The 27,237-nt window shown below is 52.1% G+C and overlaps 1 protein-coding gene across 4 annotated transcripts in view; it reads left to right on the top strand.

The window, feature by feature from the left end:
* RNF123 (ring finger protein 123) overlaps positions 1-27,237 on the top strand; it is a 50,874-nt gene that overhangs the window by 14,438 nt on the left and 9,199 nt on the right. For 3 of the 4 annotated variants that reach the window (XM_048054383.2, XM_048054382.2, XM_048054381.2), the window contains 18 exons: positions 195-256; positions 1,156-1,227; positions 1,947-2,067; positions 2,867-2,968; positions 4,504-4,610; positions 5,144-5,342; positions 5,877-6,022; positions 6,208-6,291; positions 7,097-7,204; positions 9,890-10,067; positions 11,089-11,163; positions 13,512-13,599; positions 13,853-13,940; positions 14,060-14,144; positions 21,288-21,427; positions 21,626-21,814; positions 22,941-23,016; positions 23,909-23,993. In XM_048054383.2, coding sequence (XP_047910340.1) covers positions 195-256; positions 1,156-1,227; positions 1,947-2,067; positions 2,867-2,968; positions 4,504-4,610; positions 5,144-5,342; positions 5,877-6,022; positions 6,208-6,291; positions 7,097-7,204; positions 9,890-10,067; positions 11,089-11,163; positions 13,512-13,599; positions 13,853-13,940; positions 14,060-14,144; positions 21,288-21,427; positions 21,626-21,814; positions 22,941-23,016; positions 23,909-23,993 — 2,005 coding nt within the window. Of the gene's footprint in view, positions 1-194; positions 257-1,155; positions 1,228-1,946; positions 2,068-2,866; positions 2,969-4,503; positions 4,611-5,143; positions 5,343-5,876; positions 6,023-6,207; positions 6,292-7,096; positions 7,205-9,889; positions 10,068-11,088; positions 11,164-13,511; positions 13,600-13,852; positions 13,941-14,059; positions 14,145-16,773; positions 21,234-21,287; positions 21,428-21,625; positions 21,815-22,940; positions 23,017-23,908; positions 23,994-27,237 lie in introns of those variants that run through there. The other variant, XM_048054384.2, reaches the window with a different exon arrangement.

Below are 27,237 nucleotides of genomic sequence, written 5' to 3'. Positions count from 1 at the left end.
GCTAGGTGGAGAAGGAGAAAATTCTCACAGTGATGGGACTAACATTCTGCTGACGCTGGTTCTTCCTGGGCGGCCTGTGCTGGGGAGGTGGCCTTTCTCCTGGTGACAGGGTACTGCAGTTGGGGTTAATGTGGGTGGGCGGTAGTTCTCCAGTTTTTGTTGTCTGACAGCAGACTGTTTTGTCCCTGTTCTAGTGGTGGAAGGTCTCCAGGTTCAGATTCTGAAGTTGCTGCTGAACAACAAAGACAGAGGAGGGGTAAGCACTCTGTGGATTTTTTGCTCCAGTATCTCCACATCCCAGGACTTGTAAGGTACAGATTTTTGCACTTTCTGTTAGAGTTCGAGTGCCAGTTCTGGGACCAGAAGCAGTTCTGGGAGTTGTGTGGTGGCTAACACATCACTGTGTCTGTACAGAAGTGCATCTGTTGAGACCTTCGGTCCTCAGAAGTAATTCTCTAACTGATCCATTAAGGCAGGCTGAATTGCATAAACTGAGACTTTGGACTCTGTTTAAAGGGGTATCAGATGCTATGCCAGTGTTAACCGGTTATATGAGCTGCATCTAGGCCAGTCTTGGGTCTCTGTTGAACTAAGCAGTCACAATCTGACTGCAGTTCATTCTACTCTGACAACTAATATTAATTCCAGAGAGAAATGAAACATCAGCTATGTGAGCGCGTGCCTCTAGGGAGCAGGTGGAGAGTGCTCATCTGGGTAAAGCTGAATATCTGTTGGCCGTGATCCCAGTACAGGCCTCAGAAAACTCAGCACTGCGTAGCAGTGGCCTGTGAGATACTCGTGGGTGCTCCAGCATTGGTGGAGACTGGGTCAGTTGCTTTCTGCTACGGAGTGTGGCTCCCAGGCAGATACTGGGAGCTGCTCTGTTCTCAGTACCTCAGTACCTTCAGGCCCCATCAGTACTCAGGCATCACTCTAGACCCAGACCTTTTTGTGGGGTTTCTGGATGCGTGTTGATGTAGGGTTACGCTGGGGGTCTGCCTAATTAATATGGAAAAAAATAGCGTGCCCCTCTGCTTTAAGTGCCTAAAGCCTGAATGCACCCCTGGGCAAGCATGACTTGAGGCAAACATATTGCAGAGGTGGACAATTAATGCCTTTCCGTGTGAGTTCACCATCTACTTTTCCTCCTGCCAGGGGGAAGCCTCCAGATACATCTTCCTGAACAAATTCCGCAAGTTTCTTCAGGAAAATGCTAGCAACAGAGGGGTAAGTAGCAACAGAGCAATGTTGTTAGCAACATGCTAGCAACAGAAGGGTAAGCCTTACTGCAAGCCTCACTCTGAGAGCTGGTACCTCCAGGGTGGGAGCTCTTACCCTTTCGGCTGGGCTGCTTCCAGCAGATGAGCAATTGAGATCTAGATATGGCAGTGTGTGGGGAGGAGGGAGAAAATCTGAGGCTAGAAACCAGGGAGCTTAACCAAGTCCTGTGTAGTGATTCAGGCGGAAGGAGATCCTTGGGAGCAGCCTTGGGTGTGAGCTGAATATCCTGCTAAAATCTCTCAAGTGCAGCTGTGGTGTGCTCTGCCACAGTTGGCCTGCTGGCTTCAGCATCCTCTTCCCCGCCTGGATGAGGACTGGCCTTCCAGCTCTGGGTCAGGCTGTCGGCCTGCAGCTTTGGAATCAACCCTTTCTTCATCTGCCTCTCTGTGTTGAAGAGCAGCCCGCCTTTAGTGGTGGAGCACGTGGTATACATCCTCCTCTATCAGACCAGCTTGTTTTGGGGCCAAGGACTTTAGAGGTGGAAGCTGCTGCCTGCCATCAGTGCTGGGCTCCATCCCAGTGCTGGAAACTAGAGGTGCTCTTTGCAAACTGGTGCACGTGAGCAAGGCTGAGAACAGGTTTCTTCTGCCTGTCCCATGTGGCCACTGGGACTAAGATGCACTTTCACACCTGCCATAATGGCTGAACTCTCATTGTTGCCCTAGAACTTGACTGTGCTGTGCCCGCCAGAGTACATGGTGTGCTTCCTGCACCGGCTTATTGCTGCCCTGCGTTTCTTCTGGGATGGCCACAAGGCAAAGACCCCTGCTGCACTGAGCAGTGATGGTAAGGTCTGGTGGAGAAGCTTTGAGGATGCTTCTGTGTTTGGGCCAGGGTTTGCCTCTCCAGGATGCTGAAGGTTTTGTGTTTCTCATGGGTGCTGGTGCCTTCTATCACCCTGTGCTTGTATTTCCTAGTCATTCTTGGAAACTCCTATATGCAGATCCATTCCATTTAATACCTTGACCAATTCTGGATAATTCCTTTGAGAATTGCAGAATATCACCTATATTTGCTAGTTCATCCTGTATGCTCTGGAGCAGAGTCCAGTATTGATTATGGGTCTGTAGGAGGGTAGCTCAGTGGTCCAATAGTTCAAGTGGAGGGAACGATATTTGTGTATTTTCTTGGTTCTGAGACTGTGGGATTATGGGGAAATCAAGTCAATGCCAGTTGCTTTTCCACTCTTGAACCCAGCTGTGCCTGTCCCTTTTCTTGCTTTTGGCTTATCCTTTCAATAAGTGCCTTACAGTACCCTGTGGCACTCAGTGTCTGAGCTGGAGTAGCCGGGTGGAAAGCTGCCGAGTTTTCCAAGGATCCAATTTTCCCCAGTGCCTGTGGCTGGGAGCCTTGTTGTCAATGACCATCACTTGCTCTTGTTTCTGTGCAAATCTCGTGCTTACTTTATGGTGGAAGTTGCCTCTGCCTCAATGGCTTGTGTTCTTATAAGAACACAAGCTGTCACTCAGCGTGGCTTCAGGCTGGGCCGTGGGGTCTGTCTGAGGGCTTACCTGTTTGTGCTGGTGTGTGTGTGGGTCCTGTGCATGGGACTGATGGGACAAACAAATCTCCTTCTCTGCTTTAGAGGCGTATGTCCCTCCCCAGCTTTTCTATAACGGGAAGGTGGATTATTTTGACCTTCAGCGACTTGGAGGTCTCCTGTCTCATCTCAAGAAGACTCTGAAAGGTAAGTGCTCTTGCTTCCAATACCTGCACCCCAGGTCCTGGCTGAAGTTCACCCAAGAGACATCCCAGGGAGGGAGCTGTGGATAATGAATTGTGATTAAATGGAAGGAGAGAAGATCTGAGCTTTAGTGAGATGCAAGTTACTCTAGAGAAGACAGCATCTGTCTGGTGTGGAGCGTCCTTTAACTTGACGGCGTTACATCCCTGATTGGGGCACTAATTTGTCATCTTTTCCTAATTGCGTGCCTTAGCCTGAATGTTCAGTTGGAAACTTTTTTCTAATCTAATATCCTGATTTTCTCTTGCTGAGCTTTTATCCTTTCCCCAGACTTATGGTGTGTGGTGGGCATAAGGGAGAGGAGCTGAGCACAGTATCACTCTCTGTGTCAGAGCACCCTCAGCCTGCCCAGCAAGCAAAGCCAGGGAGGCTGCCTGTAGAACAGGGGTTAGACCTACAGTTTGCCCTGGCACATCAGCAGCTCCAGCTCCCCTTGCTGCAGCTGTAGTGGCATGTGAGGCCTGCAGCGGTAAGACTGGGCGTCCAAGTCGAGCAGTCCTTCGGGGATCTTGCTTCAGCCTTTGGCTGGTGGAGGAAAGGGGGATAGTCTGGGAACACCTGCTGGGGTAGTGCTTTTGCTGCACCACAGCCAAGGGCTGGGAGCTGTCAAAGCGCTGACCATCAGCACGGCTCTGCTGGGTGTGAAAATGTCTGCATTTTCCTTGCTGTAACACTCCAACACGTAGCAGCCCCGTGTCCTTCCTGGACAGCTTTAAACCCATGACTGTGGACTAGAAGACACGGTGTTCAGGCTTTGTACAGCGTAGCTGTCATAGAATCAGAGGATGGTTTGGGTTGAAAGGGACCTTAAAGATCATCTAATTGCAACCCTTCAGCCATGGGCAGGGACACCTCCCACTAGACCAGGCTGTCCAAAGCCCCATCCAGACTGGCCTTGGGCACTGCCAGGGATGGAGCATCCACAACTTCTCTGGGCAGCCTGTTCCAGTGTCTCACCACCCTCAGAGTGAAGAATTTCTTCCCTATATCTAATCTAAACCTACCCTCTTTTAGTTTAAAGCCATTACTCCTTGTCCTATCAATACACTCCGTGATAGAGTCCCTCTCCATCAGAGCAGCCTTCCTCTGGGCTATAGGGGACCTGCAGTCCTAGTGAATTGGGGACATAAAATGGGGCAGTGTTGAAGAGTTGGAGGCTTATCAAATGGTCTCAGGCCCTGAGTTTCCTTCCCTATGCTACTCCAGTTTGTCCCCAGCAGTTGTCTCCTGGTTCCTTAGTTATTCTGTTTGCTGCTGGTAGGAACAGGAACAGAAACGCGTTCTCGGTGAGCTGCTTGGTCTTCGTTCTGTTAGCAAGGGCAGATCTATTCCACATAAAGGGAACGGTGAGCCTGTTCTGATGCAGCGTCCAGCTTCACTGGCTGCTTCTCTGCTGCTGAGAAGCAGGAAAGAAGATGAGCCTAGGGCTGTGACAGGTAACTCGCGCATTCACAGCTGCTCTGGTGTGCTTTGTGCAGATGACCTGGCTGCAAAAGCCAATGTCTTGATTGACCCTGCAGAACTGCAGTCAGTGACTATGGATGATCTTGATGAAGATGAGGAATCAGCAACATCAGCAGCACAGGTGAGCCATGTACTGCGATTCATCAGTGGGGCCCCTGGAGCTGGGGCAACAAGCTTAGCCTCTAGCTATTTGAGCTTTGCTTTAGAGAGAAGCAGTGTCTGGGCTGGGACTGTAAGCAGCCCGTGAGCAATTGGGTAAACAGCTAAGCATGCACGGGAGCTGCCGTAGATCAGCAAGGTCCTGGATGCACCAAGTCTGAGCAGCAAAATTTTCTCTTCTCCACATTCTAACTCCTCACAGACCCAAGTGTGCCCCCTCTCTTCAATGGCAGCTCTTGACACTTGCATTTGAAGGGGTGCAAAGCAACTGTAGACACAGCTTCTTGCTGTGCAGATCTGCTGATTGTGCCTGGCACGCGCCCTTAGGAAGGAACACACGTCTGCTAACTGGCCACTGCTGGCCCAGACTCGGTGGGGAAGGTACCTCCTCCCTTTCCAGTAGCCCCTGTCCATCTGTACCAAAATCCTTGCAGGGACAAGGGGGTAGTCAGCAGCCTAACAGCCGGAACTGTTCCTCCCTTAATTTCTTCTCAGTCTCAGCGTCCCTCTGCCGCCTTGGCCATCGGTGGAGCTCTTGCCAGACCTGGCTGGCTCAGCTCGCCCACCCTGGGCCGCGCCAACCGTTTCCTCAGCACCGCGGCTGTCAGCCTGATGAACCCGCGGCGGCCGCTGGGCGCCCTTGAGAAGGTCAAAGTGCGCACGCTGAGTGTGGAGCAGCGTACAGAGGAGGACAGTGAGTATTGCTGCATGGTAGCGTGGCCCAGCTGGTCCCTGGGAGAAGGGCATCTTCAGCTCCCAGTACTCTCAAGAATAAAGCAATCTAATTACTTCCAGCATTGCTCCTTCCCGTTTCCAGCGCATACTGAGACCCACAAGTCCGCAGTCAGCCACTTGGCTGTCCTGCACGTGACACCGTTGATGGTGTCGCTTTGTGCAAAGAGATGCTGCCTTGGCTCCTGCAAGCGCAGCGAGACTTTGCAGGGACGTAGTGCGGAGGCAGCACGGTTGTTGTTGGGGTGGGACCAGGCAGGTCCCTGAAGCACAGCCTGGGTCTGTCTGAGCAGGTCTGCCAGGTCAGCCCGATGCAGGCAGTGAGATGGGGATGGTGTGTTTGTGCGACTAGTGAATCACACGGGATGGGAAGGAAGAATGTGTTTTAGATGAACAGCAGAGCTTTGGCCACTGACTTGGGAGAGGTGCAGGCAGAAGCTGAGGTGCCAAAATGCCGTGCTGAGAACTTCTCTCCTGTCCTGGGGGCGGATTGCAGTTGAAGGCAGCCATGGAAATGAGGGTCTCTTACTGGGGAGACCTCCAGAGGAGCCAGACCAGCCCATCACAGAGAACTCCCTCCTGGAAATCCTGGATGGAATAGTGATGATGTACAACCTCAGCGTCCACCAGCAGCTCGGGAAAGTAAGTGACACATGCTTTGCAGGCATCCATTCTCCCAACCTCCATTGTTCCTACACTGACTCTCTGTTTTCTGCTTGCTTAGTGACTGTGTGTCCTCCCAACCCCCATGGGGGATCTGATTGCATGCTTGTGTATCTAGGGGAAAAAATACCCTCATTTATTGTTGGAATCTGCTTGTTTTTTAGATGGTTGGTGTGTCAGATGATGTGAATGAGTATGCCATGGCACTGAAAGACACAGAGGAAAAAATCAGCCGCTGCCCAAAGAGGGTAAGTGTCGCTGGACTCCTCGCTTCATTCTCTGGTAGCTCCTCAGTACCTGGCAAAAAGCATGAAGCACGGTGCCTGATTTCCAGCCTTGGAGCAACGTCTTGTTGGGGTAGTAACCCATGCCTGGAGCTGGCAACCACATTTCATGCTGTGCCAATCCATTGTACCACTGCCTCAAGGAACAGAGGCACTGAAGTAATTGCTTCGGCTTCTCCCAGACAGTCTGCGGCAACTCGCAAACCTCTGTGTGCTGCAGGCAGCTTGGAGCCAGCCTCCTGGGGTGGGAATGTGGGGGTACCCCAGGATTGTGATTTGTGGTTTGGAAAGGTTTCCTGTTCAGAGGAGACTCTCCAACCTCCAGCCACACCACTTTTGCTTGGGCTGCTGGGGCTATTCCTTACATCTGTCATTCACAAGCACAATGAAAGGTTCAGAAAAAAAAAAAAAGTAGGAAATACCCTGCTGTGCTGGACTTGGGACACTTATGTCCTGTTCCAGCTGTCAGACTGAATGTATCTGATGATGCGTTAAAAAAGTATCTCTGACAGCAGTTGACCCTAAAGCCACTCTCCACACTGGACCAGTGTCTGCATCAGGCCTTGTGGGCTGCAGCTGAGGCCAGTAAATGCTTTTTATAGCACTGATTCCCACTCCCTCTGCAGAAAGGCTGCTGACCCCTTCCTTTCCTGTTAATACTCCCTAGCTAGCCCCAAGGTGTTACTTGCTTTTGTGTTGTTTGTCCAGCTCTGAAAAAGGATAAGTGGAAGTGATGTCTGCCCTTGCATTTCTGTACTCTTTTTTTCAGAGGAGAGACATCCATGAGGAGCTGCTGAAGAGCCAAAAGGTCTTCTCTGAGAAACTCAATCACCTAAGTCGTCGCCTTGCTTGGATAAACGTCACCATCTATTCGAAGGTGGGCAGGAGTGTAATGTGAGCAGCTCAGAAGATACCGAGAGAGCGTGTCTCTGTATCTGTGGTGTCACACATGACGTTTTTGCCGGTGCTGGAGCAATGCTGATCTGTGGGGCTTGTTTCTGCCTTCATGTGCATGAAGAGCCTCCTTCCGAGGCCTGGACCCCCTCCTGTCCCAGCTTTGGTCCCTAAGTGTTTGTTAGGACACATCCCGATCTGTTCTGAGCTTTGGGTGGTGCTGTAGGCTTTCCCTCAGGAAGTCAGGTCTCTGTTGCAGACAGAAGGGTTCAGGTCAAATGCCCCGTCCAGTTCCTGGGGAGTGCCTAGAGGACAGAGGCTACTGTGAAGCATTTCCCTGAGCTGTGCTGTGCATCACAGGGAGTTCTCACTAAGGCTCTTCCTGCAATCTGCAGGATCCAAGTGTTAGGCTTTTCTGCTCAGGTGTTCTCCCCTTCTTCACTTGGTTCCTATGGGGAGAGAGTGCTTTGTACATTTAGTAACCCAGTGACTGTTTGCACAGGTTGTTCTTTCTTCCTTGCATTCACCATCTTCTGGTGTAGTCTCTGGTCTGTTTTCTCATGAGCAGTTTGTGCTCTTACACTCTGCAGATCTCCTCTTCCTGTCTTCCCTTGCACATTGCCTTGCCCCATCTGTGTTTGTACGTTTTTTGGTTGTTTTTTTTGTGCTGGGGAAGAGGACACATTTCTCTCAACATGCAGTAGCAGCATGTGTCCCAGGATGTAAACGGAGTGGAAGAACAGTGGCTCCTATGAACATGTCTGGCAGAGCTGCAGTGGCTGATCTGACTCAAGCTCTTTGCTTGTCCTCTCCTTCACTCCCAGAGCAGGATCGCACAACACAGTGCGGCACTGCAGGAGCTCTCCAGCTGCATTAGCATAGACCACGCTTGCCAGAAAATACACCTTTCTTCCCGGACTCCTCTTGAGACGCTGGGGGGCGTTACTAGTGTGCGTATCAGTCACCACCACGATTGTTTGTGTCTCTAGATGATCTGTTGTCCTATTAAACGTGGGTACCTGCCTCCCACCGGGAGTGCGGGTTTGTCACTCTTCTGGATTTACCAGCAGCATCTGCTCGTGCTTCTGCCTTGACCTGCTTGGTCTGCAGGGAAGGCAGGTCACTAGTTGGGTTGTGAAATGTGTGCCAGGAGCCGAGTGAGCTTGCTCCAGAGAGGAGTGTGGCTGCGTGGAGGAGCCTGTCCATACTGCCTGTACCTCGAGGGCTGCCCCTCACAGCTGGCACAGGCGATTCCCAGTGGAGACGTGCCCCCAGAGGGCTCCAGCCTCCACAGGACCTGCCTGCTGCGGAGGGACATACCCGTGTGAGTGGTGCTCTTGGACAGAAAGAGACTGATTCTGCTCTCCGTCTAGAGGTGAAGTCCTGCTCTGTGCTGAGGTGTTGAGCATGGGAGGGGCTGCTCCTTTGGGGAATTAGTTACTAGTTTATTCTGAGCTGAGGGGCTCAAGGTTAGCTAAAAGGGAGACCAAAACATTCTTAAAGTAGACAGTACCATCTTATTTTATTATGACGCTATTTATCTGTCACACTGTGGGTGACTGTCTCTCTCTCCTCTTGGCGTAGGCATTCTTCTATCTTGGCAATACCTAAGATGATGTTTTTAGGTTATCAAGTCTTGATAAAATCAAATGCAGCTTTCTTTACCTTAATGTTGTCTGCACACTTGTTCTTTATCCTGAAAGCAACAGTTGAGCTGAGGTGTGTGTCAGTGTTGAGATAAAGATGTCTTTTATTCAATTTAATTGATTTATACTAGTTCAGTGTAATTTACAGAAGAAGCCCATGTAAGTCTCCCAAAGATGGTAGTGGCATACTTTAGAAAAGCCCCTAAGCAAATGAAATCACTTATCTTCTGATTATTTTTTTTTAATTAAAAGTGTAACTCTCTTCTCTCTGTTTATATGCAAATCGCTATTGCTTATGGTATTTCTTGGCAGTACAGGATACAAAGTAGCATTTCCTCTTCCTATGTCTTTGTTAGTACTGATTTTTATAGCTTAAAGTTATGTAGATGCCCTTAAATTTCCTGGGTTTGATCTAGGACCCCCAGAGCTTTGCTAGAGAAGCAAGAAGCCAGTATTCCTCAGGATGGTAAAGCTGGTTGAATGGCTGGCACAGAATCTAAAAGGCAGTGGCTGCCTATTGCAGGGATCTGAGTTGGTGTGAGCTTTCTGCCAGTTCCCATTTGTTAGTTCCTACAAAAGATGAGCTTTTGTTCTAGCAGATTTATGCTGGGAATGCTAGTGCCTGCCTTCCTTCAGCCACTGTACTTGGAATTAAAATCAGCGTGCCTTTTTTTGCCATCAGGCCTGTGTGGTCAGATAGGCCCCACCAACGAGCAGTTCCTGGAGGGCTGCAATGCTCAGTGAGACAAAGCCACTGCTGATCTGATCTCATACTAGTGCTCACTGTGCTCTGAGTTTGAGGTTGGCGTAGGGATCCCTGGTTGTTCCTTCCTCTGACACTTCTGTGGCTCTGTGAGAAGATCCAACAACACAGATCTGGTTAATGAACTTAGAGCAGCCATCTGAGGAGCACCTCAGACACGGAGATGTTTGTAAGGCCTGAGCATTGTGCTGACTGTTGTGTTTTTCCAAAGAGAAGCTGCTCAGAACTGACTGGGGATTGCTGTGTTCTCTCTGGTCAGGAGAAGATGCAGGATATCTATTGGCTGCTGCGAGTGTGCATCCGCACCATCGAGCATGGCGACAGGACAGGCTCGCTTTTTGCTTTCATGCCAGAGTTCTACCTCAGCGTGGCTATGAACAGCTACAGTGCACTCAAGAACTACTTCAGCCCTGTCAATAGCATGGAGGAGCTTCCAGGTAAGGGGTTAGAGAGTCCTTGCTAATTCTGGCCTGATAAAATCTAAATAAAGCCACATCCTTGTGATTAAATACAAGGGCATCCCATCTGTGTCCTTTGCTGGTTGTGATGTCCTTCACTTTGTATCATCTATATGATGTGGAACAAGTCCTGAGTGCTGTTCCTTGAGTAGGTACCTACTGCTGAGCTACGGCCTGTACTGAGCTTAAGGCAGGGAGCCCATGCTTTGCCCAAAGCCGTCATGGTGTCGGCTGTAGTGAAAATCACTGGCAGCTATGGATTTCATTTCCAAGGAGCCGTCAAGAATGGGTTGGGATGCTGGAGGATGTCATTGCCCTGACAACACATGCTGCTGGTTGCTGGGTGGGGGGAGACGTGCCACGAGTGCAGAAACTGGGACTGTTTTCAAATCTTCATGGGGACTGGGATATAGAGATGACCACCCAATTCGTGCCAACCATCTTTGTTTAGGTGGATTCCTTCTGTGCATGTTCTGTGCTTTTCCTGGCTATGTGACCCCAGTGGTTCTTAGCAAAATTGTTCTGTGCTTTCCAGAGCCTGCGAAGGCAAGAAGACCTGCCGTTCCAGCCAACAAGACGTAGTTAAAGTGTTCACATCCATTAAGTGAGAGCTGTACCTGCTGTTCAGGGAGCAGCATAATTAAGCAGTAGCAGATTTCTTCAGGGCCTGCAGGCCGGACGTGGCTTCTCTGCATAGATACAGGGTGCTAGTTGTGTTGCTTAGCCCCTTCTGCGTTAAGCCTCTCTCTCTTGCCATCCAAGTTGCATGGTTTTATCTTTCTCGGAGTAACTGCTTTAGACTCTGCACACTGAGGTGGGAGGCTGTGTTGTAGACCCATGTTATCCCATCTGTTTGTTTTGATAGCTAGACATACAACAAAACTGCAAAGATAGCTGCAGCAGGAATGAATCCCAGGGCCTGTCCTGTGTCCATGGGAAAGCTGGCCCACAGGGCTGCCCATTGTGCTGTTACGTGACCCCTTCTCCCTCCTCTTTGCAGGCTATGAAGAGACTCTGATGCGCCTCGCTGCCATCCTGGCCAAGCACTTTGCTGACTCGAGGATTGTGGGCACAGGTAAAGCTGCTCTCTTCTTCTCTGGGGTGATAACGGTGCAGCCCTGACTGGTCCCACTGCTGGTGGCTCAGCAGACTTGCATTGGGATCTATCTGCTGAGCTCATGGAGTGCTCTATACCTCCACGTACAAAGAGGGTCTGGACTCTGCCCTTACCCAGCACGTCCTGCTTATTTCAGGGTTAGATACATGACCTGGGATACCCCTTTTGAGAGCAGGACTCGTGTCCCAGCTACTTGCACACTGAGTCTGGGATTTCTTCTTAGCTGCCAGGGCACAAGGATGGTGAGTCTCTGTTTTTCCTGAGCTGGAATAGGAGTAGGCAAGCAGATGCAGATACAGATGGGCTGTAAACGGACATCCCCAGTGCGCTATGAGCTTTTGTTAACGTGAGGAACACAAATTTGTACTAAAATGCTGATCTCTGCATGTGTGCTTCTGCCTTTAGTTCTCTGCGTTTGGGGCATGACTTGGGCTTCTGGAGAAACCCAGCATCCTGCTGAGTGGACTGTGTCTACTGCCAAACCAAGATTCCCTGTTCAGCTTGATGCTCATCTTGGTTAAATCTGTAGGGAAACCACTGCTTCTGGAGAAAGAGACTTCAGTGTTTTTCCTTCGTCAGCTCAGCATGTCCTCTGTGAAGGTCCCTGAGTGTATGACCCTGTAAGATATCTGTGGGGATCCTGGAGACCGAATGATCCAACATGTCTAGTTCCAGCTGCATGGAAACCAGTTTTGGACACAGGCCTAGGCTCGTACTACTCTAAACTCTTCCTAATTCAGTAGCCATTTCTGAAGGCGTGTTTATCCTGCTTCCCCAGGAGGACACACGAGTCCTCCTCTCAGCTGTGTCATCTAGACTTAGAAGTGACCCTGCTCCTCTTTCAGAAGCTGCTTTCCCTTCATCCTTTAGATCACACTGTCTTTCTGAGAGGCCAGGCGAAGACTGTAGGCATACTTTTCTGTCGCAGACCACAGTGCTGCTTGTCATACCGCTCGTCTGCTGGCAACTGTCACATCCACAGCAGAGCACCAGGATGCTTGGCTGCTCTTTTGATTCTGTGGAGGTTGGCTAGGTGAGCTTGTGCTCTAGATTAAAATGATTTAAAGTTACCTGGCTGGCTGCACAGGAGTAGATCTAGAAGTACTCTGCAACCTTTAACAGGAAGGCAAGAGTCTAGGAATACCCTCAGCTGCTACGGCTAAAGACAGAAGAGACAATGGGCTCAAGAGACAGACTCAGGGCACTTGACTCTTATCCTTCAGACACTCCCACTTCATGACTGAGCTTCCCTCTGCACAGAGGGTGCAGATGCTTCTCGGACTGAAAGTGTAGGTCAGGCAGAAATCACAGTATCATTCATTCAGGTTGGAGGCGATCTCGGAAAGTCTCTAGCTGCAGGGTCAGTTATGATGCTAGACTAGGCTGCTCAGGGCTTTATCCACTCTGGTCTTGAAAACCTCAAAGGATGAAGGCTGCACCACACAGAGCCTCTCTGCACAACCCATTTCAGTGCTGGACTGTCCTCATTCTTCCTCATATCCAGTGTGAACCTCTCGTTTTAATTTGTGCCCATTCTTTCTTACCCTCACCCCGTATACCGCTAGTAGTTTGTAACCACAGTCACGGACCGCATCTTAGTGATAACCTCTCATCTTCCTGATAACCTCCTTGCAGGTACTGGAAGGCTGCTGTAAACCCCAAAGCTTTATCATCTCTGTGCCCAGCTCCCTTAGCTATTCCTTGCAGGGCAAGTGCTCCAGCCCCTGACCATCTTAGCAGACCTCTGCTGAACTCACTCTACTCTATGCCTGTCCTGTATTGGGGGTCTCAAAATAGGATGCAGTGTCAGTCGGATCTAATGAGAGTTAACTAAAGGGAGATAATCACTTCCCTTGATCTATTGGCTACATTCCTATTGATGCAGCAGAGGATACTGTTGGCCTCCTTTGCTGCCAGGGCATATTGCTGGCCCAAGCTCAGGTTACTGCTTGCCTCGAGCCCCAGGTTGCTCTCAGCAGTGCTGTTCCCCACCCACTAAATCCCAGCTTGTAGCATTGCAAAGGCCCAGGTTTCACCATTTGTCCTTTTTTTTTTTTTTAATTTCATGAAGTTTCTGCTGGCCCATTTCTCCAGCCTATCTAGGTCCCTCTGGCAACCCTTCCCTTGACCACATCAACTGATCCCACTAATTTGGTGTCTGCAAAGTTGGTTCTTCTCCAGAACATGTCCAGGGAGGGTCTGTTGTAAAAGAGGGCTAGTTTCTCCCAGCCTCTGGTGTTCAAGTGCTCTGTGGCACACTGTGTGTCCTTGGATGCCTGTCCTAACCCGCTCTCGTTCCTCCACAGACATCCGGGACTCCCTGATGCAGGCGCTGGCCAGCTATGTCTGCTACCCCCACTCACTGCGTGCTGTAGAGAGGATCCCGGAAGAGCAGTAAGTGCTGCCCTGCCTGCTCCCTGCGGGAGGGCTGGGCTGGTGGCAAGGCTTGGGGTGAGCAGGTGGGCTGCCAAGCATGGCCGGGGGTAGAGGAGCTGCAGCAGAGTGCGGGAGTTGCTTTCGGGAGCCTTTCTTCTCTCTTACACCAGTGGGTATTGCTCTGTCCCAGATCTGTGGGTCCTACTGTATGTCCTATTTAATTCCCTGTCCCCAGACCCTTTGCAGCTGACCTATGTCTTCTGTCTGGTAGGCGGATCTCCATGATGAAGAACCTCCTGGCTCCCTACGAGCAGCGGCCCTGGGCGCAGACCAACTGGATTCTCGTCAGGCTGTGGCGGGTGAGCATCCCTGCCTCTCGCACCTGGGGCTGGGGGGACACCGAGCGTTTTGCTTTCCAACAGCAGCGAAACCCAACTGTTTGTCATCCTCTGAGATCTTTCTTCACCTCTTTTACCAGGGCTGTGGCTTCGGGTACAGATACACACGGCTCCCACACTTGCTGAAAACCAAGCCTGAGGATGCCAGCCTCCCCAGCCTGCAGAGTGAGTGGGCCGGGGCACTGGCGTTTGGGATTATGAAGGGTGGTTGAGGGAGGGATGGCATCTTCTCTAGCAGGCATCTCTACTATGGGCCAGGCCAGTGGGAGAGATGGCTGCAGAATTAGGGGGATCCTAACCAATTATCCAGGCCTGAGCTTTGCAGCCAGCATTTTCTGGGCATTCTCAGTCTTCTGCACTTGCTGATGACTCTTTTGGAGACTGGGTGCTGGGTCGAATTCATCCCAAGGGGGGTTCTCCCCTTCAAGGGCAAGGTGCCCAGGGGTGCATCCTTACCAGAGCGTTACCCCAGAATGTAAGCGTAGGAGAAGTAGCTTTGATGTCTGCAGCAAGCAGCTGCTATGGGTAAGCTGATGACTAAGGCAAGCAGTAGGTACCCTGTGAGAGGGAGTGGGTGCCCAAGGAGGAAGGGCACTGGAGAAGTTTGCAAGCAGGGAGTGTTTTAACCAGGCATTTCTCTTGGAGCCTGGCAGAGCCTGTCCTGTCTGTGATGGCGGTTCAGTTATCAGCACTACTGTCAAACCGAGGGGTTCCTCAGCTCCGCTGCATCTGAGAAAGACATGGGAAGGAGAAGGTACCTTTCCTGAGCTGAAGTACACGTCCTCAGCTTCACCCTTGCAGGGTCTTGGCCAGTCTGGATATGCTCCTGGTTCCTCTCTGCTGTGGAAAAGGCTTCATGCCAGATCTTGCTCCTGGAGAGCCGCTTAGGGATGGGGGACAGAGGATGCTGCAGCCTGATGTGGGCATGTGGAGATGTGCTGGAAGCCCCTTCTGGTGGGGAGAGCTGCCTATTCCTGTTCTAATGGCACTCTTGTTCTCTTTCTCTCTCCTGCCTCTGGGTGCCCAGGAGATCTCTCTGTTGCTAGTTTCCAGAGTAAGTTTGGTGTGTGATCCTCTCTTGTCTGGTGAAGTAGCTTTTAGAGAGCTCCCTCCTTCCCTTGTTTCACGTAGAGAGAATCTTCTTTTGGGGGGCACAGGGGTTCACACGAGGATCTCTTTTCTCAGTTACAGCCCCGGGAGATGGCAGGGAGGCTGGCATCCACATGGCAGATTCTGAGGCTGCATCACGCAGCTCTGCCTTGCTGCAGGCTGTGCCAGCCTTGGGTTCCTCCCATCCTCGGAGGACAATGGGGAAGCCCTGGTACATGTGGCAGGGACCTCGGGACTGTCCCGCACCCTCTAACTGCACAAGCAAGCCCCCAGGTAGCTGCCGTCAGTGCTACAGAGTGGTCATTGAGACCCCCCCCCACCCAGGGAAGTTTTTGGGCAGGATCAAAGTTCCTCAGTTTTCGAGACCTCTCTAAATCCATCTCCAGATGGCTCCACGCAGTCTGAGCCTGGAGTGGGCTGGGCAGGCTACTGGGGACTCGATCCTGGGGCTGCTATTTTAAGGTGCAACTGAATCAATAATGAATGCTGATTTAATTGAAGAGGGACATGGGACTCAGAGGTGTCCTTGAGGTGCTGCCCGGGAAAGGAGGAGGAGATGCCTTCACACCCATCAGTCTTCACCTTGTTGCAATTTGAGCGTTGGCAGGGACAAAAAGGACAAACGTCTGAGCCAAAAAAAATTTTTTTGTCTGGGTCTGCTTCTGCAGGCCAGTCTGAAGGGAGCTTTTGCAAATGCCTCTTCTCTAGTGCTCCAGCCTCATCCTGCACTGGGGATGCTTCCTTGAAGGACTCTGGGCAGGTGACAGAGGCGTGCTGGCTGTCTCTCGGTATCTTTGAGAAATGCAGAGCACCGGCTGCTCTGCCCTGCATGTTACCCATTCCCACTGATGGCGAACACCCCTGCAACGAGATGGTTGCCTGTGTTAGCCCAGAGAGGGGAACAGGCTCAGCAAGGCTGCGTGTCGTCCTGCTCGCTCCCTGGGTTGTTCTTGGGCAGCAGTGCACAGCTCCCGAGCAGCCAGGGCTCAGCCTCGGGTTCGGCTCCTGGCAGGGGCAGTCCTGGGGGCCGCCACTGGCTTTGCTTTCAGGCAGCTGCTGCCTTTGGGAAGCACCACCTGGGGCTTGGAAGCAAGGCCGGGTGCTGCTAAGGCGCACACAGCCGTGCCAGGCCCAGCCTTTACTGCTGGCACTGAGCTGCAGGGTGCCTTCGGCCTGCAGCCCCCTGCCCCAGGCCTTCTGCCCACACATCTGTCAGGTGGTGGCGGGTGGGCGAGCGGGACCATGAGATCACTGAGCTGCACTGCTGCACGGGGCGCCCCAGGGGATTCGCCCACGTCCCCTCACCTCAGCAGATTGTCTAAGCTAGAGGTCTTCCAGGATGAAACCCTGTCTATCTGACAACACCAAAAGAATCGTCCTGTGTTAGTTTAACTGGCCAAACCCTTCCAGTGGTAGTTCCTCAGCCTCAGAAATAAATCCGTGATATTTTCCTGATGGGAGCGTACATCTCCTGCTGCTCCTTCTGCCTTTCTCTGCTGGGTTTATATTACAACATTTGCTCCCTCAAAAGTGTTTATGTACCAAAGGAAGCTCACTTCTTTGCCCTTCTAAATGGTGGTGGGGGAAAAAAAGTGCAGCCTCTGTCTCGTTCAGGAAGGCTTTTTTATTCTCCTGCAAGCCCCTGTGTTCACTCTTTACTTTTTTTTTTTTTTTTTCCTAACAGCCCCAGCATTGCCAGTGTCGTGCTGGGTAGAACAACTCCCTTACGTGCTGGTCACGGAGCCAGCGCTTGCATTAGCCTGTTTGCCAGCACTTCGCTTTGGAGGCATGCGGGAGTCCCAGGCGTGCACTAGGGCTTCACCATGCCTTGCGTCTGACCTTTTTGACATCTCATTCCCTGAATGCAGTTTGCTTTCCTCCTGCCTCACCCTACCAATGTTTCTTTTGGTCCTATGTAAATGCTTCTTTGAAGGGACCCAATTTACCGGTGGTGGGGGTTGCTGGCTTACCGTTGTCGCGGTTATTCTACGAGCGTGGCAGCCACCGAGCAGCAGCTGTTTCGCATTTACATCTGGATCCTTTTGAAAACTCAGATTAATGCTGGGTGGAACTGCTTTGCTTCCGAATCTGGACCATTTGGGGCTTTCCTCCTCTGTGTTCCCAGCTCTGCTGTAAGTGCTGCAGCATTCGGAGCCCCCACACGTACGTCACTTGGTCTGCTGGCCAGGGAGTCTCACAAATGGCCCTGTTATAAATCTTCCAGAGTCATTAGCAAACTATAAAGTACATAATTATCTTCCTGTGATGAAAGTACACGACCCTGCTTCTTTACAACTATCTACACTTATTGAACGCTTCCACTTTGTCTGCTTTATTAATTTTTAACTCTATCTGTTAATGGGCCTCAACTACTGTTTGACTTTCTCCCATTACTAGTTTTAAAAATAATTCTGTTGTAATATTTTCCTCCAGTTAAGGAAACGGATGTATAGCCAGGTTTGTCACAGATGTTTCATTTATATCTTTTCTTTCTATTACCTCTTTTCTCCTTGTTTTCTTTGACTGCTGGCTATGTTTGTTTATGTTCACTTTGTTTTTTGCATTTTAACTTACGTCTTTGCTTCATCCTGGCCTCGGTGAACCTTCTAACTGAAGTGTCTGCTGTAGCACTGGGGCTCTCTGGCTGCCTAATAATCTTTTCAAAGAGCTCAGTGTTTTTATTCACTGTTTTTCCCCCACCTAGATCTTTGCTTTTTCTCCTCCAGCTGCTTCACTCATATTTCTGTGGGGAAGTTTCTGTTGTGGAAACATCAGATGTATCCGTAACCGCTCGGAGCCATGCTCTGTTGCCCACATTAAATGCATTGAGGTCATAATTTCTGGCCTTGGAAAACCACTGATTTCTGTTCCAATGACTGGTCTTTATCTGCCGTAATGATGGCTAAGCCAAGACTGAGTGCCTTTTCTATTAAGGAGTTACAAGTTTTAGAAATACTAATGACGTACTCTTGCCGAGATCAAGAAAGTAACCACATCAACAAGGAGCCGTAGACTCCTTATATGCTGACATTCCTCTCAAAAAACTGGCAAACACAAAGTCAGTGTTAATACCCAGGATAGTGATGCTGACTGGGATGTGAGGGAGGAAATGCCTCGGTAAAGGTGAACTTGTAAACGGGGGTGAGCACAGCACCAGGGTCTAACACGGAGTTAGGTTTCTAGATACCATTAATGATTGCCCTGTGGAGACCCCGATCTCGCAACGCATGCAGAGGAAGAAGCTACTCTTGCTATGGCCAAGGGCAGGTCTCTTACCTTGCTTGCAAAGAGCAGCAGCGCTCACAGTGTATTTAAGACTCACAATCCTCCTAGGAGCAGCAAAGGCCAATTTAGTGCCCCTTCTCCTAGTGGTAGCTTAAAACCTTAAAAAAAAACCCTACATAACTGCGGAGAGGTTTGACAAGAGGCACCGCTTTTTAATGCTTTTACAGACTGGCATAGTCTTTGCTAGCAGCGAGGAAAGCATTTAAGAACCTGGAATTGGATGCTTGGAGCAAATTCACACCACTTATTGGAAAAAGACCATGAGGAAACAGTCATTGGCTAAAAGTCAGGATAAAGCAGGTTATTACAAGCAGAAAAGCATCCTTCAGAAAACCAAAGCTGCCTTCAAATGAGGTAGGCTTTGGCTGGGCGCTTCATTTGGAGATCTGTCTTGACTTGAAATGTCAGTAAAAGAGGCTTTGGTGGCAGGCCAATGGAACAACCCCCAGAGCTCATCCACGAGGGCTGATGGTTGTTGCCTAAAACTGCTTCAGTACTTGAAGGCTGGAGGGGGGCTAATATGTCAGCAGTTATTAAAAAACACTTTTTATACATTTAGGGGAGGCTAGGAAAAAAGCAAAGACCAAAAATGCCAGCCCTGCAAAATAACCTTCCTCTTCTGAGGGACTGGGAGAGAAAATGGAGGTGAAATTCAGCATAACCAGAGGCGGAACAGTGAATGCAAAGGAAAAATGGGGTTTAAAAGTGGGCTGCAAGCTGGGCCTGTAGAGACAAAGTTGAAGATCGCAGGTGTCTGTGGGAAAGGTCCTGGTGGCATGTGGCCCGGCCTCTGCTCAGATGAGGGCTGTGGCTGGCACTAGATCCAGGTGGCTGGGGCTTTGTCCAGCCCCCGAGGCTGGAGATCTCCCTGGGGCCTGTCCCTGCGCCATCCTGAGGAAGGAGCCGCTCTGTGCCAGGTGTGACCTCCCCAGGGCCGCTCGGAGGGGCAGCGCCTTCTCTTGATCTTCTGAGCACATCCTCCCACCGTCACCCACCTCTCAGTTGTAGCAAAAGCCTTCAGCTGTCCCCTGTCTGAGCTGGTATCTTCCCCAGCCCCCCTGCAGAACGGTGCCCAGCCCCCTGGTTCCCAGCCAGGGCTGGTATCCGCAGATCCAGGATTTTGTGCTTCTTATTGAATGTGACAAGGTTTTTTTTGCCCCAGCCCTCAAGGTTCTCAGGATGCCTCGCACGTCAGACAAATCCCCTTGTTTAGTGTCATCTGCGGATTTGCTAAGGACGTGCTGCGTGCCAGCCTCTGTCGCTGACGGGGAAGAAAACCCAGTGGGCTCCAGTACTGACTCCTGGGCTTCTCTGCTTGCACCTTGCAACCAGCAGGTTCCTGAGGATCTTGAACTATAAATTCTTACAGAAGGGTTATCCTCAAACTGCAATCCTAGTTTGATCTTTCGGAGGGGAAAACAAACAAACAAACAACAACAACAAAACGCATCTTGATGCGTAGTCAAAGGAACAAATTACACAACAGCAATTACAAGGAAAGGAGAATAGAAGGAAGCAAAACCACACAATGCCTTCCTGCAAATCTGCCCTGCATTTGCGGTTTGCATGCTGCCAGAGCTTCTGATTCCACCTCTCCAAAGAAAATCTGGGACACCTGGCAAGGGTCAGGGAGGGATGGCAAAGGGGACAAAGACGTGACAGTTTCTATAGGAGAAACTGCCTAGGCTGGAGGTGTTCCTGTTTGGAAGGAGTGATTTGGGCTGCTGTGAAGGTCTGTGAAATCAGGGCTAGCTGGAGGAAGCAAATGGAGAGCAGCATCTCTGCCTCTCCCAGCAGAAGGAGGGGGCAGCAAAGAAGAAATATTATCAAATAAAGAGGGCAGGAGCCAAGCTCAAATTAGAATTCTTCCTGCCACACACAATTATACTGTAAAATGTTGCTCTGGGACACGTTCCATGCCAAAGGCTTGCATAGCTTCAGGGGGACCCTGAGCAGGAAAGCCGCTTGGGATCGCTGAGTACATAAAAGGCAGCCCCGGAGCCACACGTTGCCAAGGGCTGGGAAAGTACCACAGCGTGGGCATAGGACATTAAAGATGTTTGTCTGATGAAATCCTTCCCAAAGATGTGCTTTGAGCCAGGATCAAAGCCAGGGTGCTGGCCTGCCTGGAGCATAAGCACTCAGACATCGGCACGTGTCCCCATCACACCAGAATCTCGTACTTAGGAGTGGGAGTGTACAGAGCAGTTTATTCTGTTCCTGGCGGAGGTGATGATCTCTACTTGTCTCCTGCCATTTCTCCCTGGCTTTGCTGTTCCCAGCTAGCAGTCTGCCTGTAGTTACACCTTGCTGCTCAACCCCCAGCGATGTGCTGGAGGTTGCCCCGTGTTTCCTTTGCCCCTGTGCTGGCCTTTCGAGCAGGATGCCGCCCCAAGGACCTTTTACATTCACAGCACAGCTGGTTCCCCTGGATGCTGCGGTGTCAGTGCTCCTGAACCTGGCCGGGCAGCGTGGGCAGCCCTGCCGAGGGCACGGCTCAGCACCAGGCAGAAGCCTCCCAGGAGTGGGGTTTGGCAGGTGTTGGCTCTGGGCAGCTGCTGCCACGCTGCTATCGGGAGCAATTAAAGTTGAGGCGACCCTCCAGAGCCAAGCACGAGGCTGCGGGGCTCTGGGGCATCGCGCTGTGCACGTGGGCAGCAGCAAGCACGCGGGGCTGGTCCCTGCTTAATTCAGGCTGGCATTGCAAAAAAGCGCTCAGAGGCCCAGCAGGCGAGATCGCTGCTCAGCACAGTCGTCGTGCCCGGCCTCCCAGCACCCTGCCATCTCCATTTACTGTCTTACAGTAAGACACAAGCCAATATTTAACGAGCCCAGGAGCAAGCTCCTACCTGCTCTTGCCCCAGACCCGTGGCCGCTCTGGGTGCAGGCCACTGAAGCTGTGTCTGCTTTCAGAGCCGTGCCCCTCCACCTTGCTGCAGAGGCACATGGCAGACCTGCTCCGCAGCGACCGTGACCTGGCCCCCAGCTTCCTCAACAGCGTCCTCAACCAGCTGAACTGGGCTTTCTCCGAGTTCATCGGCATGATTCAGGAGGTGAGTGTGCCTTCCTGGGGCTGCGTGGTCAGCACCTGAGGCATGCCCGTGTCCTGCACCAAGCAAGGTTCAGGACTCTACTCTCAGGGCTGGGAGTGCAGCAGTTCCCTGGCACACACGGGAGCCAAGCTGGAGGGGGGGTCGTGGCCCTTCTTTTGGGAAGAGGCACCTTGGTGAGCTCTCTCTCTTGCTTGGTAGATCCAGCAGGCAGCGGAGCGCTTGGAGAGAAACTTTGTGGACAGCCGCCAGCTGAAGGTGTGTGCCACGTGCTTCGACCTGTCGGTGAGCTTGCTCAGGGTGCTGGAAATGACCGTCACGCTGGCCCCCGAGATCTTTCTGGACTGGAATCGCCCATCGTCAGAGCTGCTGCTTCGGAGGCTTGCCCAGGTACCATCCTTCTGCAAAGTGCGAAGAAGCGTCCTCTGAAGTGGCCCTTAGCGCATAGTTGGGGCAATCTGGGGAAGAGCCAAGCAGAGCGGAGTTCTGCAGCATCCCCCTCTTGTCCTGGTGTCCCCGTGAGGCTGTGCCCCACCATGGAGTGTGCCCATACAAAGGGTGCAGCTTTCAGCTCCTTGTGCGTGCGGGGGGGCAGGAAGCGGGATGCTGTGCACAGAGACTGTGCACAGCTTGCAGCAGTTGTGTCAGGCCTGGAGCAGTCCCTGCTCATCCCACTGGGGGTTGAGTGAGAGCTAATGGCGGCTAATTAAGTGCCTTTGCAGTTGATTCCTTCAGTGCAGAAATCTCAGCCTGTGGTGATGCTCTGTCAAGCAGAGAAGTGCATTGCTTTCTGTGCTCTTCCTGTGCTCCAGGGCTGGTAGGTCCATCCTGCTGCCATCTCCACCCCGCTGACACTGCTTTGCCCAGCAGCAGCTGCCAGTTTGTTCTTCATGGTCTGTGGCAGTACCTTCTGCTTCCCAAGAGCTGTATCCACAGAATTAGCTTGGCATCTGTAGGTGGGATTCAGATTTAGGTGTAAGATGCCGAGATTCGGGTGTCTTGACCTCAGGCTGACTCTTCCCTGTGAGGTTTGGGTGCAGTAGAACCACTGTGATGTGGTGCTGCCTTCCTCTGTGCCAGGGCCAGGCTAGGACTGTGCTGCAAGCTTGTGTGGCCAGAGAAGGGAGCCCTGACCAGCCCCTTGCTCAGCCTTTCTTATGGGACCACAATGTGCACGTGCAGCCACGCGGTTTCTCCAGGCTGTGTCAGGTCATGACAGCCAGTGTCAGCTGATGCTCCCGCTGTTGGGGCTCTGAAAGAAGCATATTGCGGAGCTGTTCAGCTCAGGTTTGAGATTTAGGAGCTGTAAAAAGAGGCATGTGTTAGTTCTAAAAGTTTTTATTAACCCTGTCTCTATCACGTGCCGTCCATCAGCAGAGTAGGTGCCCGTGCAGCACCCATCAGCTCCCAGGCACTATGTTAGTAAGCTGTGCTGCTCCAAAGCATGCTCTTTGAATGCTGCTCACAGGAAGACCCATCCAGAAAATACAAACGCTCTCTGCTTTTCCCTACGCAGCTCTTGAACCAGGTTCTGAATCGTGTGACAGCTGAAAGGAACTTGTTTGACAGAGTGGTCAACCTCCGTTTGCCAGGTGAGTCCACGCATCAGCTCTCCGTCCCTTCCCTCTGCTGAAAACATGCTGGAGAAGTGCCCCTGGGAAGGGGGTGGCTTATGGCCAAAGTCTTTGCAGGGTGTGTGTGATCAGACCTCAGGCCTGCCACATCCCCAGCTGGGGAGCCTGTCATGTCAGATGGATTGCCGCAGAAGTGCTGTCTCCAGAAGACACGTGCATCCTCCAGGTGACGTGAGCACTGATGCTCTTCCGAGGCCTCCAGCCTCTGCCTGCCCCCCTGGCTCCCCAGCAGCCCTGGTTCCCCCCAGGCCCGCTGTCCTTGCAGGCAGCTGATGTGTGGGTCTGGCTGTCTGCAGCAGAGGTGGCAGCTGTGCTGCACTGCTGGCAGGTGTCTCGGTGGAGAGGAACACCTGACACGGGTTAGACTGGAGCTGGCTGAAAGGCTCAAAGCCATGGACAGATTTCAGTTTAGGTAGCAGACTTGGTTCCTGTGCTTTGCATCAAGTAAAGGGTGCACCGAATTGCTGGAGCAAGCTGTTCTCACCGATGTCAGCCGTCCTCTTTCTCCTGGAGGTGACTGAGTTTTGCCTGTTAGCAGAACCTGGCTCCAGGTGCTATGTTACAGGCATCCTACATTTCCCTTCCTGCTTAGCAGGGGACAGATTTCCTTCCCATCCCGACGCTTGGAAGAGGCAGGGATGCTCCATTGTGAGGGCAGTGCCCAAGCCTGTAGCTCACATTAGTGGGAAAACCTCCTGTCATGGGGGGAGCCCAGGTCACCCTGCAGGCCGCTGGAGAGCCAAAGCCACAACCCCTGCATCCTGGACTGTTCTGCCACCAAGTCTTAGGGCAGTGGTGCAGCCCTGTCCTGTCTGTTGTGTGGTTCCATCTTTCTCTTTTGCTTCCACAGGGTTGGAGAGTGTGGACCATTACCCAATTCTTGTGGCTGTGACGGGAATACTGGTCCGACTGCTTGTGGACACCGATGTTCAGGGGTGAGTGGATTTGCTTTCTGAAGCACAGCATCACTGCACATGGCATTGTTTTGGGTAACTGCGGTAGTCTGTGTCATAGGTGACGTTACGGGAGCAATATATTTGCGTGGTGAGGAGAGGAAGATGTGCTTGGAGCAGGCAGAAGCCGTTGTGTTTTAAACCCCTGCTCTGTAACTGAGGTGGTTTCTCAGGAAATTGTACTTCCAGCAGGGTGGGGTCACTGTCTGCTACCCTTTTTTAGGCAAACTTTTCCTTATCAAAGGACATCTCTGTGTTCAACACACCAATGGCCTTGTCTGTGGTTGGGAGCAGGACAGCTTCCACACATCCTCGCTGAAAATGTTCTCAGGGAAGCCATGGCTCAGCTCAGACTGCTGGTTTGTGTGTGCTTGCATACTGTTCCTGCTTGCACCGAGCCCTGAAAAAAAGCTCATGCTGCTACACTCAGCAGCCCTGTCTTTGCTCTCTCCCAGTGTCGCCCTGCCACTGTGCTCTGTAGGATGCTGTAGGAGAAGGGGCTCTCCTGCCTGCACTGCACATCCTGCTTGTTTTCACACTGGGAGAACATGATAGTCTCTGGCTTTGCAGAGAGCAGAGCCCCATCTGGCTGAGCGGCTCAGCCCTGCAGCCAGTCTTTCAGCTTCTTCTCTCAAGGACTCAAAGATGTACACAAATACATCTAATTATACCCTGCCTCCCGTGGCTGCTGCACCAGTCACACAGCCCCAAGGATGACAGTGCCAAGTGCTTAGCACAAGGTCACTGAGCAGTGGCTTTGCTGGACTGGGGGTGTGGGTGTATTTTGCTCGCCCTCAGAATCCTGCTGCATGGAAAAGGCGAATGTCACAAATCTGATGCCACAACTGGTTACTTCCTCCTGGAAGGAAGGAGAAGATGTGATTAAGCAGCTCCCTGTATGCCTGGCAGGACGAGAAATCCTTCCCTGGACTTCCTGTCCCTTGAACATCTGTCCCAGGCCAGATGACAGGGATAAAAGTTCTTTCCCTGGTCTTCAGTTCAGCAGACTCTAAAAAGCACTGAGAAGACGGCAGTGGGATGAAGATCACATCCTTCCCAGCCTGCAGGGAGTCCTGGGGAAACAAAAATCTTCCAGCTTGTGTCTCCCTTACCTGAAAAGCCAATCGTGCTTTGGGTCGGTGACAGCTGGGAAGCTGGTGTCACAGGGGCTGTACGCTGCCAAGTGCCACTGTCCCCTGTGTGCTAGCGGTGTCCGCAGGGGCTGGACAGCGGCTGGCTGCGTGGTGACAAACCAGAGATGCAGTATCCTGCTGTGCAGCTGGGAAGTGGCAAATCTCTGGCTGATCACCAAGGGTTTTGCAGTCACCTCCGTGGGCACTGGAAAGCAGAAATAAATGAGAAGTAGCGGGGTGATGCAGGCAGAGTAACACGGCCTTACGGTGGGCCTGGCTGAGCAGGAGAAACACGAGATGAGACTGGAGGAAGCCTAGGAAAAAAATTCTATAAAACAAGATGCTTCTGCGTGATTTTGCAAAGCCCAGCACTAAATCTGAGGTTTGATCTGCCACTGATCTATAAAGGGCAGGCAGACATTGCAGGGAGGCCGTTTAGGTCAGTCAAGACACAGAAGTACCAAGGCTGAGCAGCTTGGAGACCCCCATCGCTACCAACGCAGAGGAGACGGGCAGCCTGGTGGCAGAGCTCCGCGTAACCACGGGCAGGGTGACTCACAGCGAAGGGAAAGCAGGAGGTGATTGCCACGGGTCACGTTGCTGCAGGAAGTCACTTAAAGGGTCCCAGGTGTAACTGGGCTCTGCAGATCAGACACATTTTACATGAAGTCAAGAGGAGACATTGCTCACTACACCGAGAGCAACAGAAAAAGAAAAAAGAGTAACAGGATGGGCATTTCTGCTCCTGCAGAAGCACTCTGCCTGGGCAGAACTAGAAGCAGGTAGGAATCTCTTCCAGGTCCCATTTGGCAACTCCCAGCTTTCCAGCAATCATTAACAGAGAGCGATTATACGATGTGAATTTGCTTAGAGGAACTTCTCTTTGGGAATTACCTACGACACCAGGTGTTAACCTGACTAGTTCGTTGCAGGGAGGCTGTGCCCTAGAGGATGAGGACAAGGAACAGTAACTCAAATGACTTTTGTGGCTTGGGTGTTTTTTCTGGTTGCCTCTAACCCAGCCGTGGAAGCAAGCTGACCCTGGACCAGGCACTTGGCTGGAGGCTTTGCCCTGGGACAGCGAGCACAGATTCCTCTGGGAGTGGAGCAGGGGAAGGGCAGGAGTAATGAGAGCTGGGGCCCTGCCTGGTGCCAGCCGGGGCCCCCCCCAAATGCAGACTCATCCAGCCGTGTTATCAGGATGCAGTCTGATGCCTCAGCTGCTCCTTGCCCAGCACAGGACGCTCAGCCAGGCATCAAGTCCTCCTATTACGGGCTCCTGGCACAAAAAGAGCCATTAAGCACAAGGGTAGGGAACATTGCCCAGGCTGGGATGTGATGAGACAATTGATACATCGCATGCGTTAGTCTGTGCATAGAGCGGGCTGGGCTTTTGGGAGGGAAGAAAGGCGTTCCTCGTCGGGGCCGGCAGCACTGGTGCTGCTCGTGGGGAGCCGAAACTTCGGCGCCCACCCCATCCGTGGGCACCCATCTCCATCAAGCCTCCAGGGGTCGGCTGCCGCAGCTCCCGAATGCTTGCTGGGGCTGGAGGGTGGAGAGGGAAACCTTTCACTGACAGCAGAGCATCCTTAGAGAGCAGATGGCTTGGCCAAGAGCAGAGCCTGAGGATTTCATGGCTTGGCTCAGCCACGGGCTGGAATGAGTCTCACGAACGGGGGCAGAGGAACAGTAGTGCAGGGCACAGCCTGCGAGGCTGCTAGCTCCAGCCAGGGTCTGTTGGCAGAGGGTCTTCTGGTTCCCACGACAGGGGCGTGCTGATAGACCCGTGTTCCCAGCAAAGCAGCGGCCTGCCCTCGAGGGCTTGCTGGGAGGGCGCTCAGCCTCTTCAGCAGGAGAGCGCGGCACAGCCTGGCTGTCTCCTAAACAGGCAACAGCTCCTCGGTTCGAGACAGCCTGGGCCTCTGCGAGGCTGCTGCAGGGCTGCTCAGGCCTCCGTGCCGCTCTCCGCTTCCTCCCTGGCGCGCATCGCCCACGTCTGACCGTGGCGTCCTGGCCGAGGGGCAGGCTCGGTGCCTGGGGGGGCTGACGCAGGGATGCCTGCTGCTCCCTGTTTCGCCAGGCCCTAACGACGT

Source organism: Anser cygnoides, chromosome 10, assembly GCF_040182565.1.
Source record: "Anser cygnoides isolate HZ-2024a breed goose chromosome 10, Taihu_goose_T2T_genome, whole genome shotgun sequence".
In the NCBI taxonomy this organism is placed as follows: domain Eukaryota; kingdom Metazoa; phylum Chordata; class Aves; order Anseriformes; family Anatidae; genus Anser; species Anser cygnoides.
The sequence above is the reverse complement of the archived record's forward strand: the minus strand, read 5'-3'. Positions and strand labels throughout refer to the sequence as shown.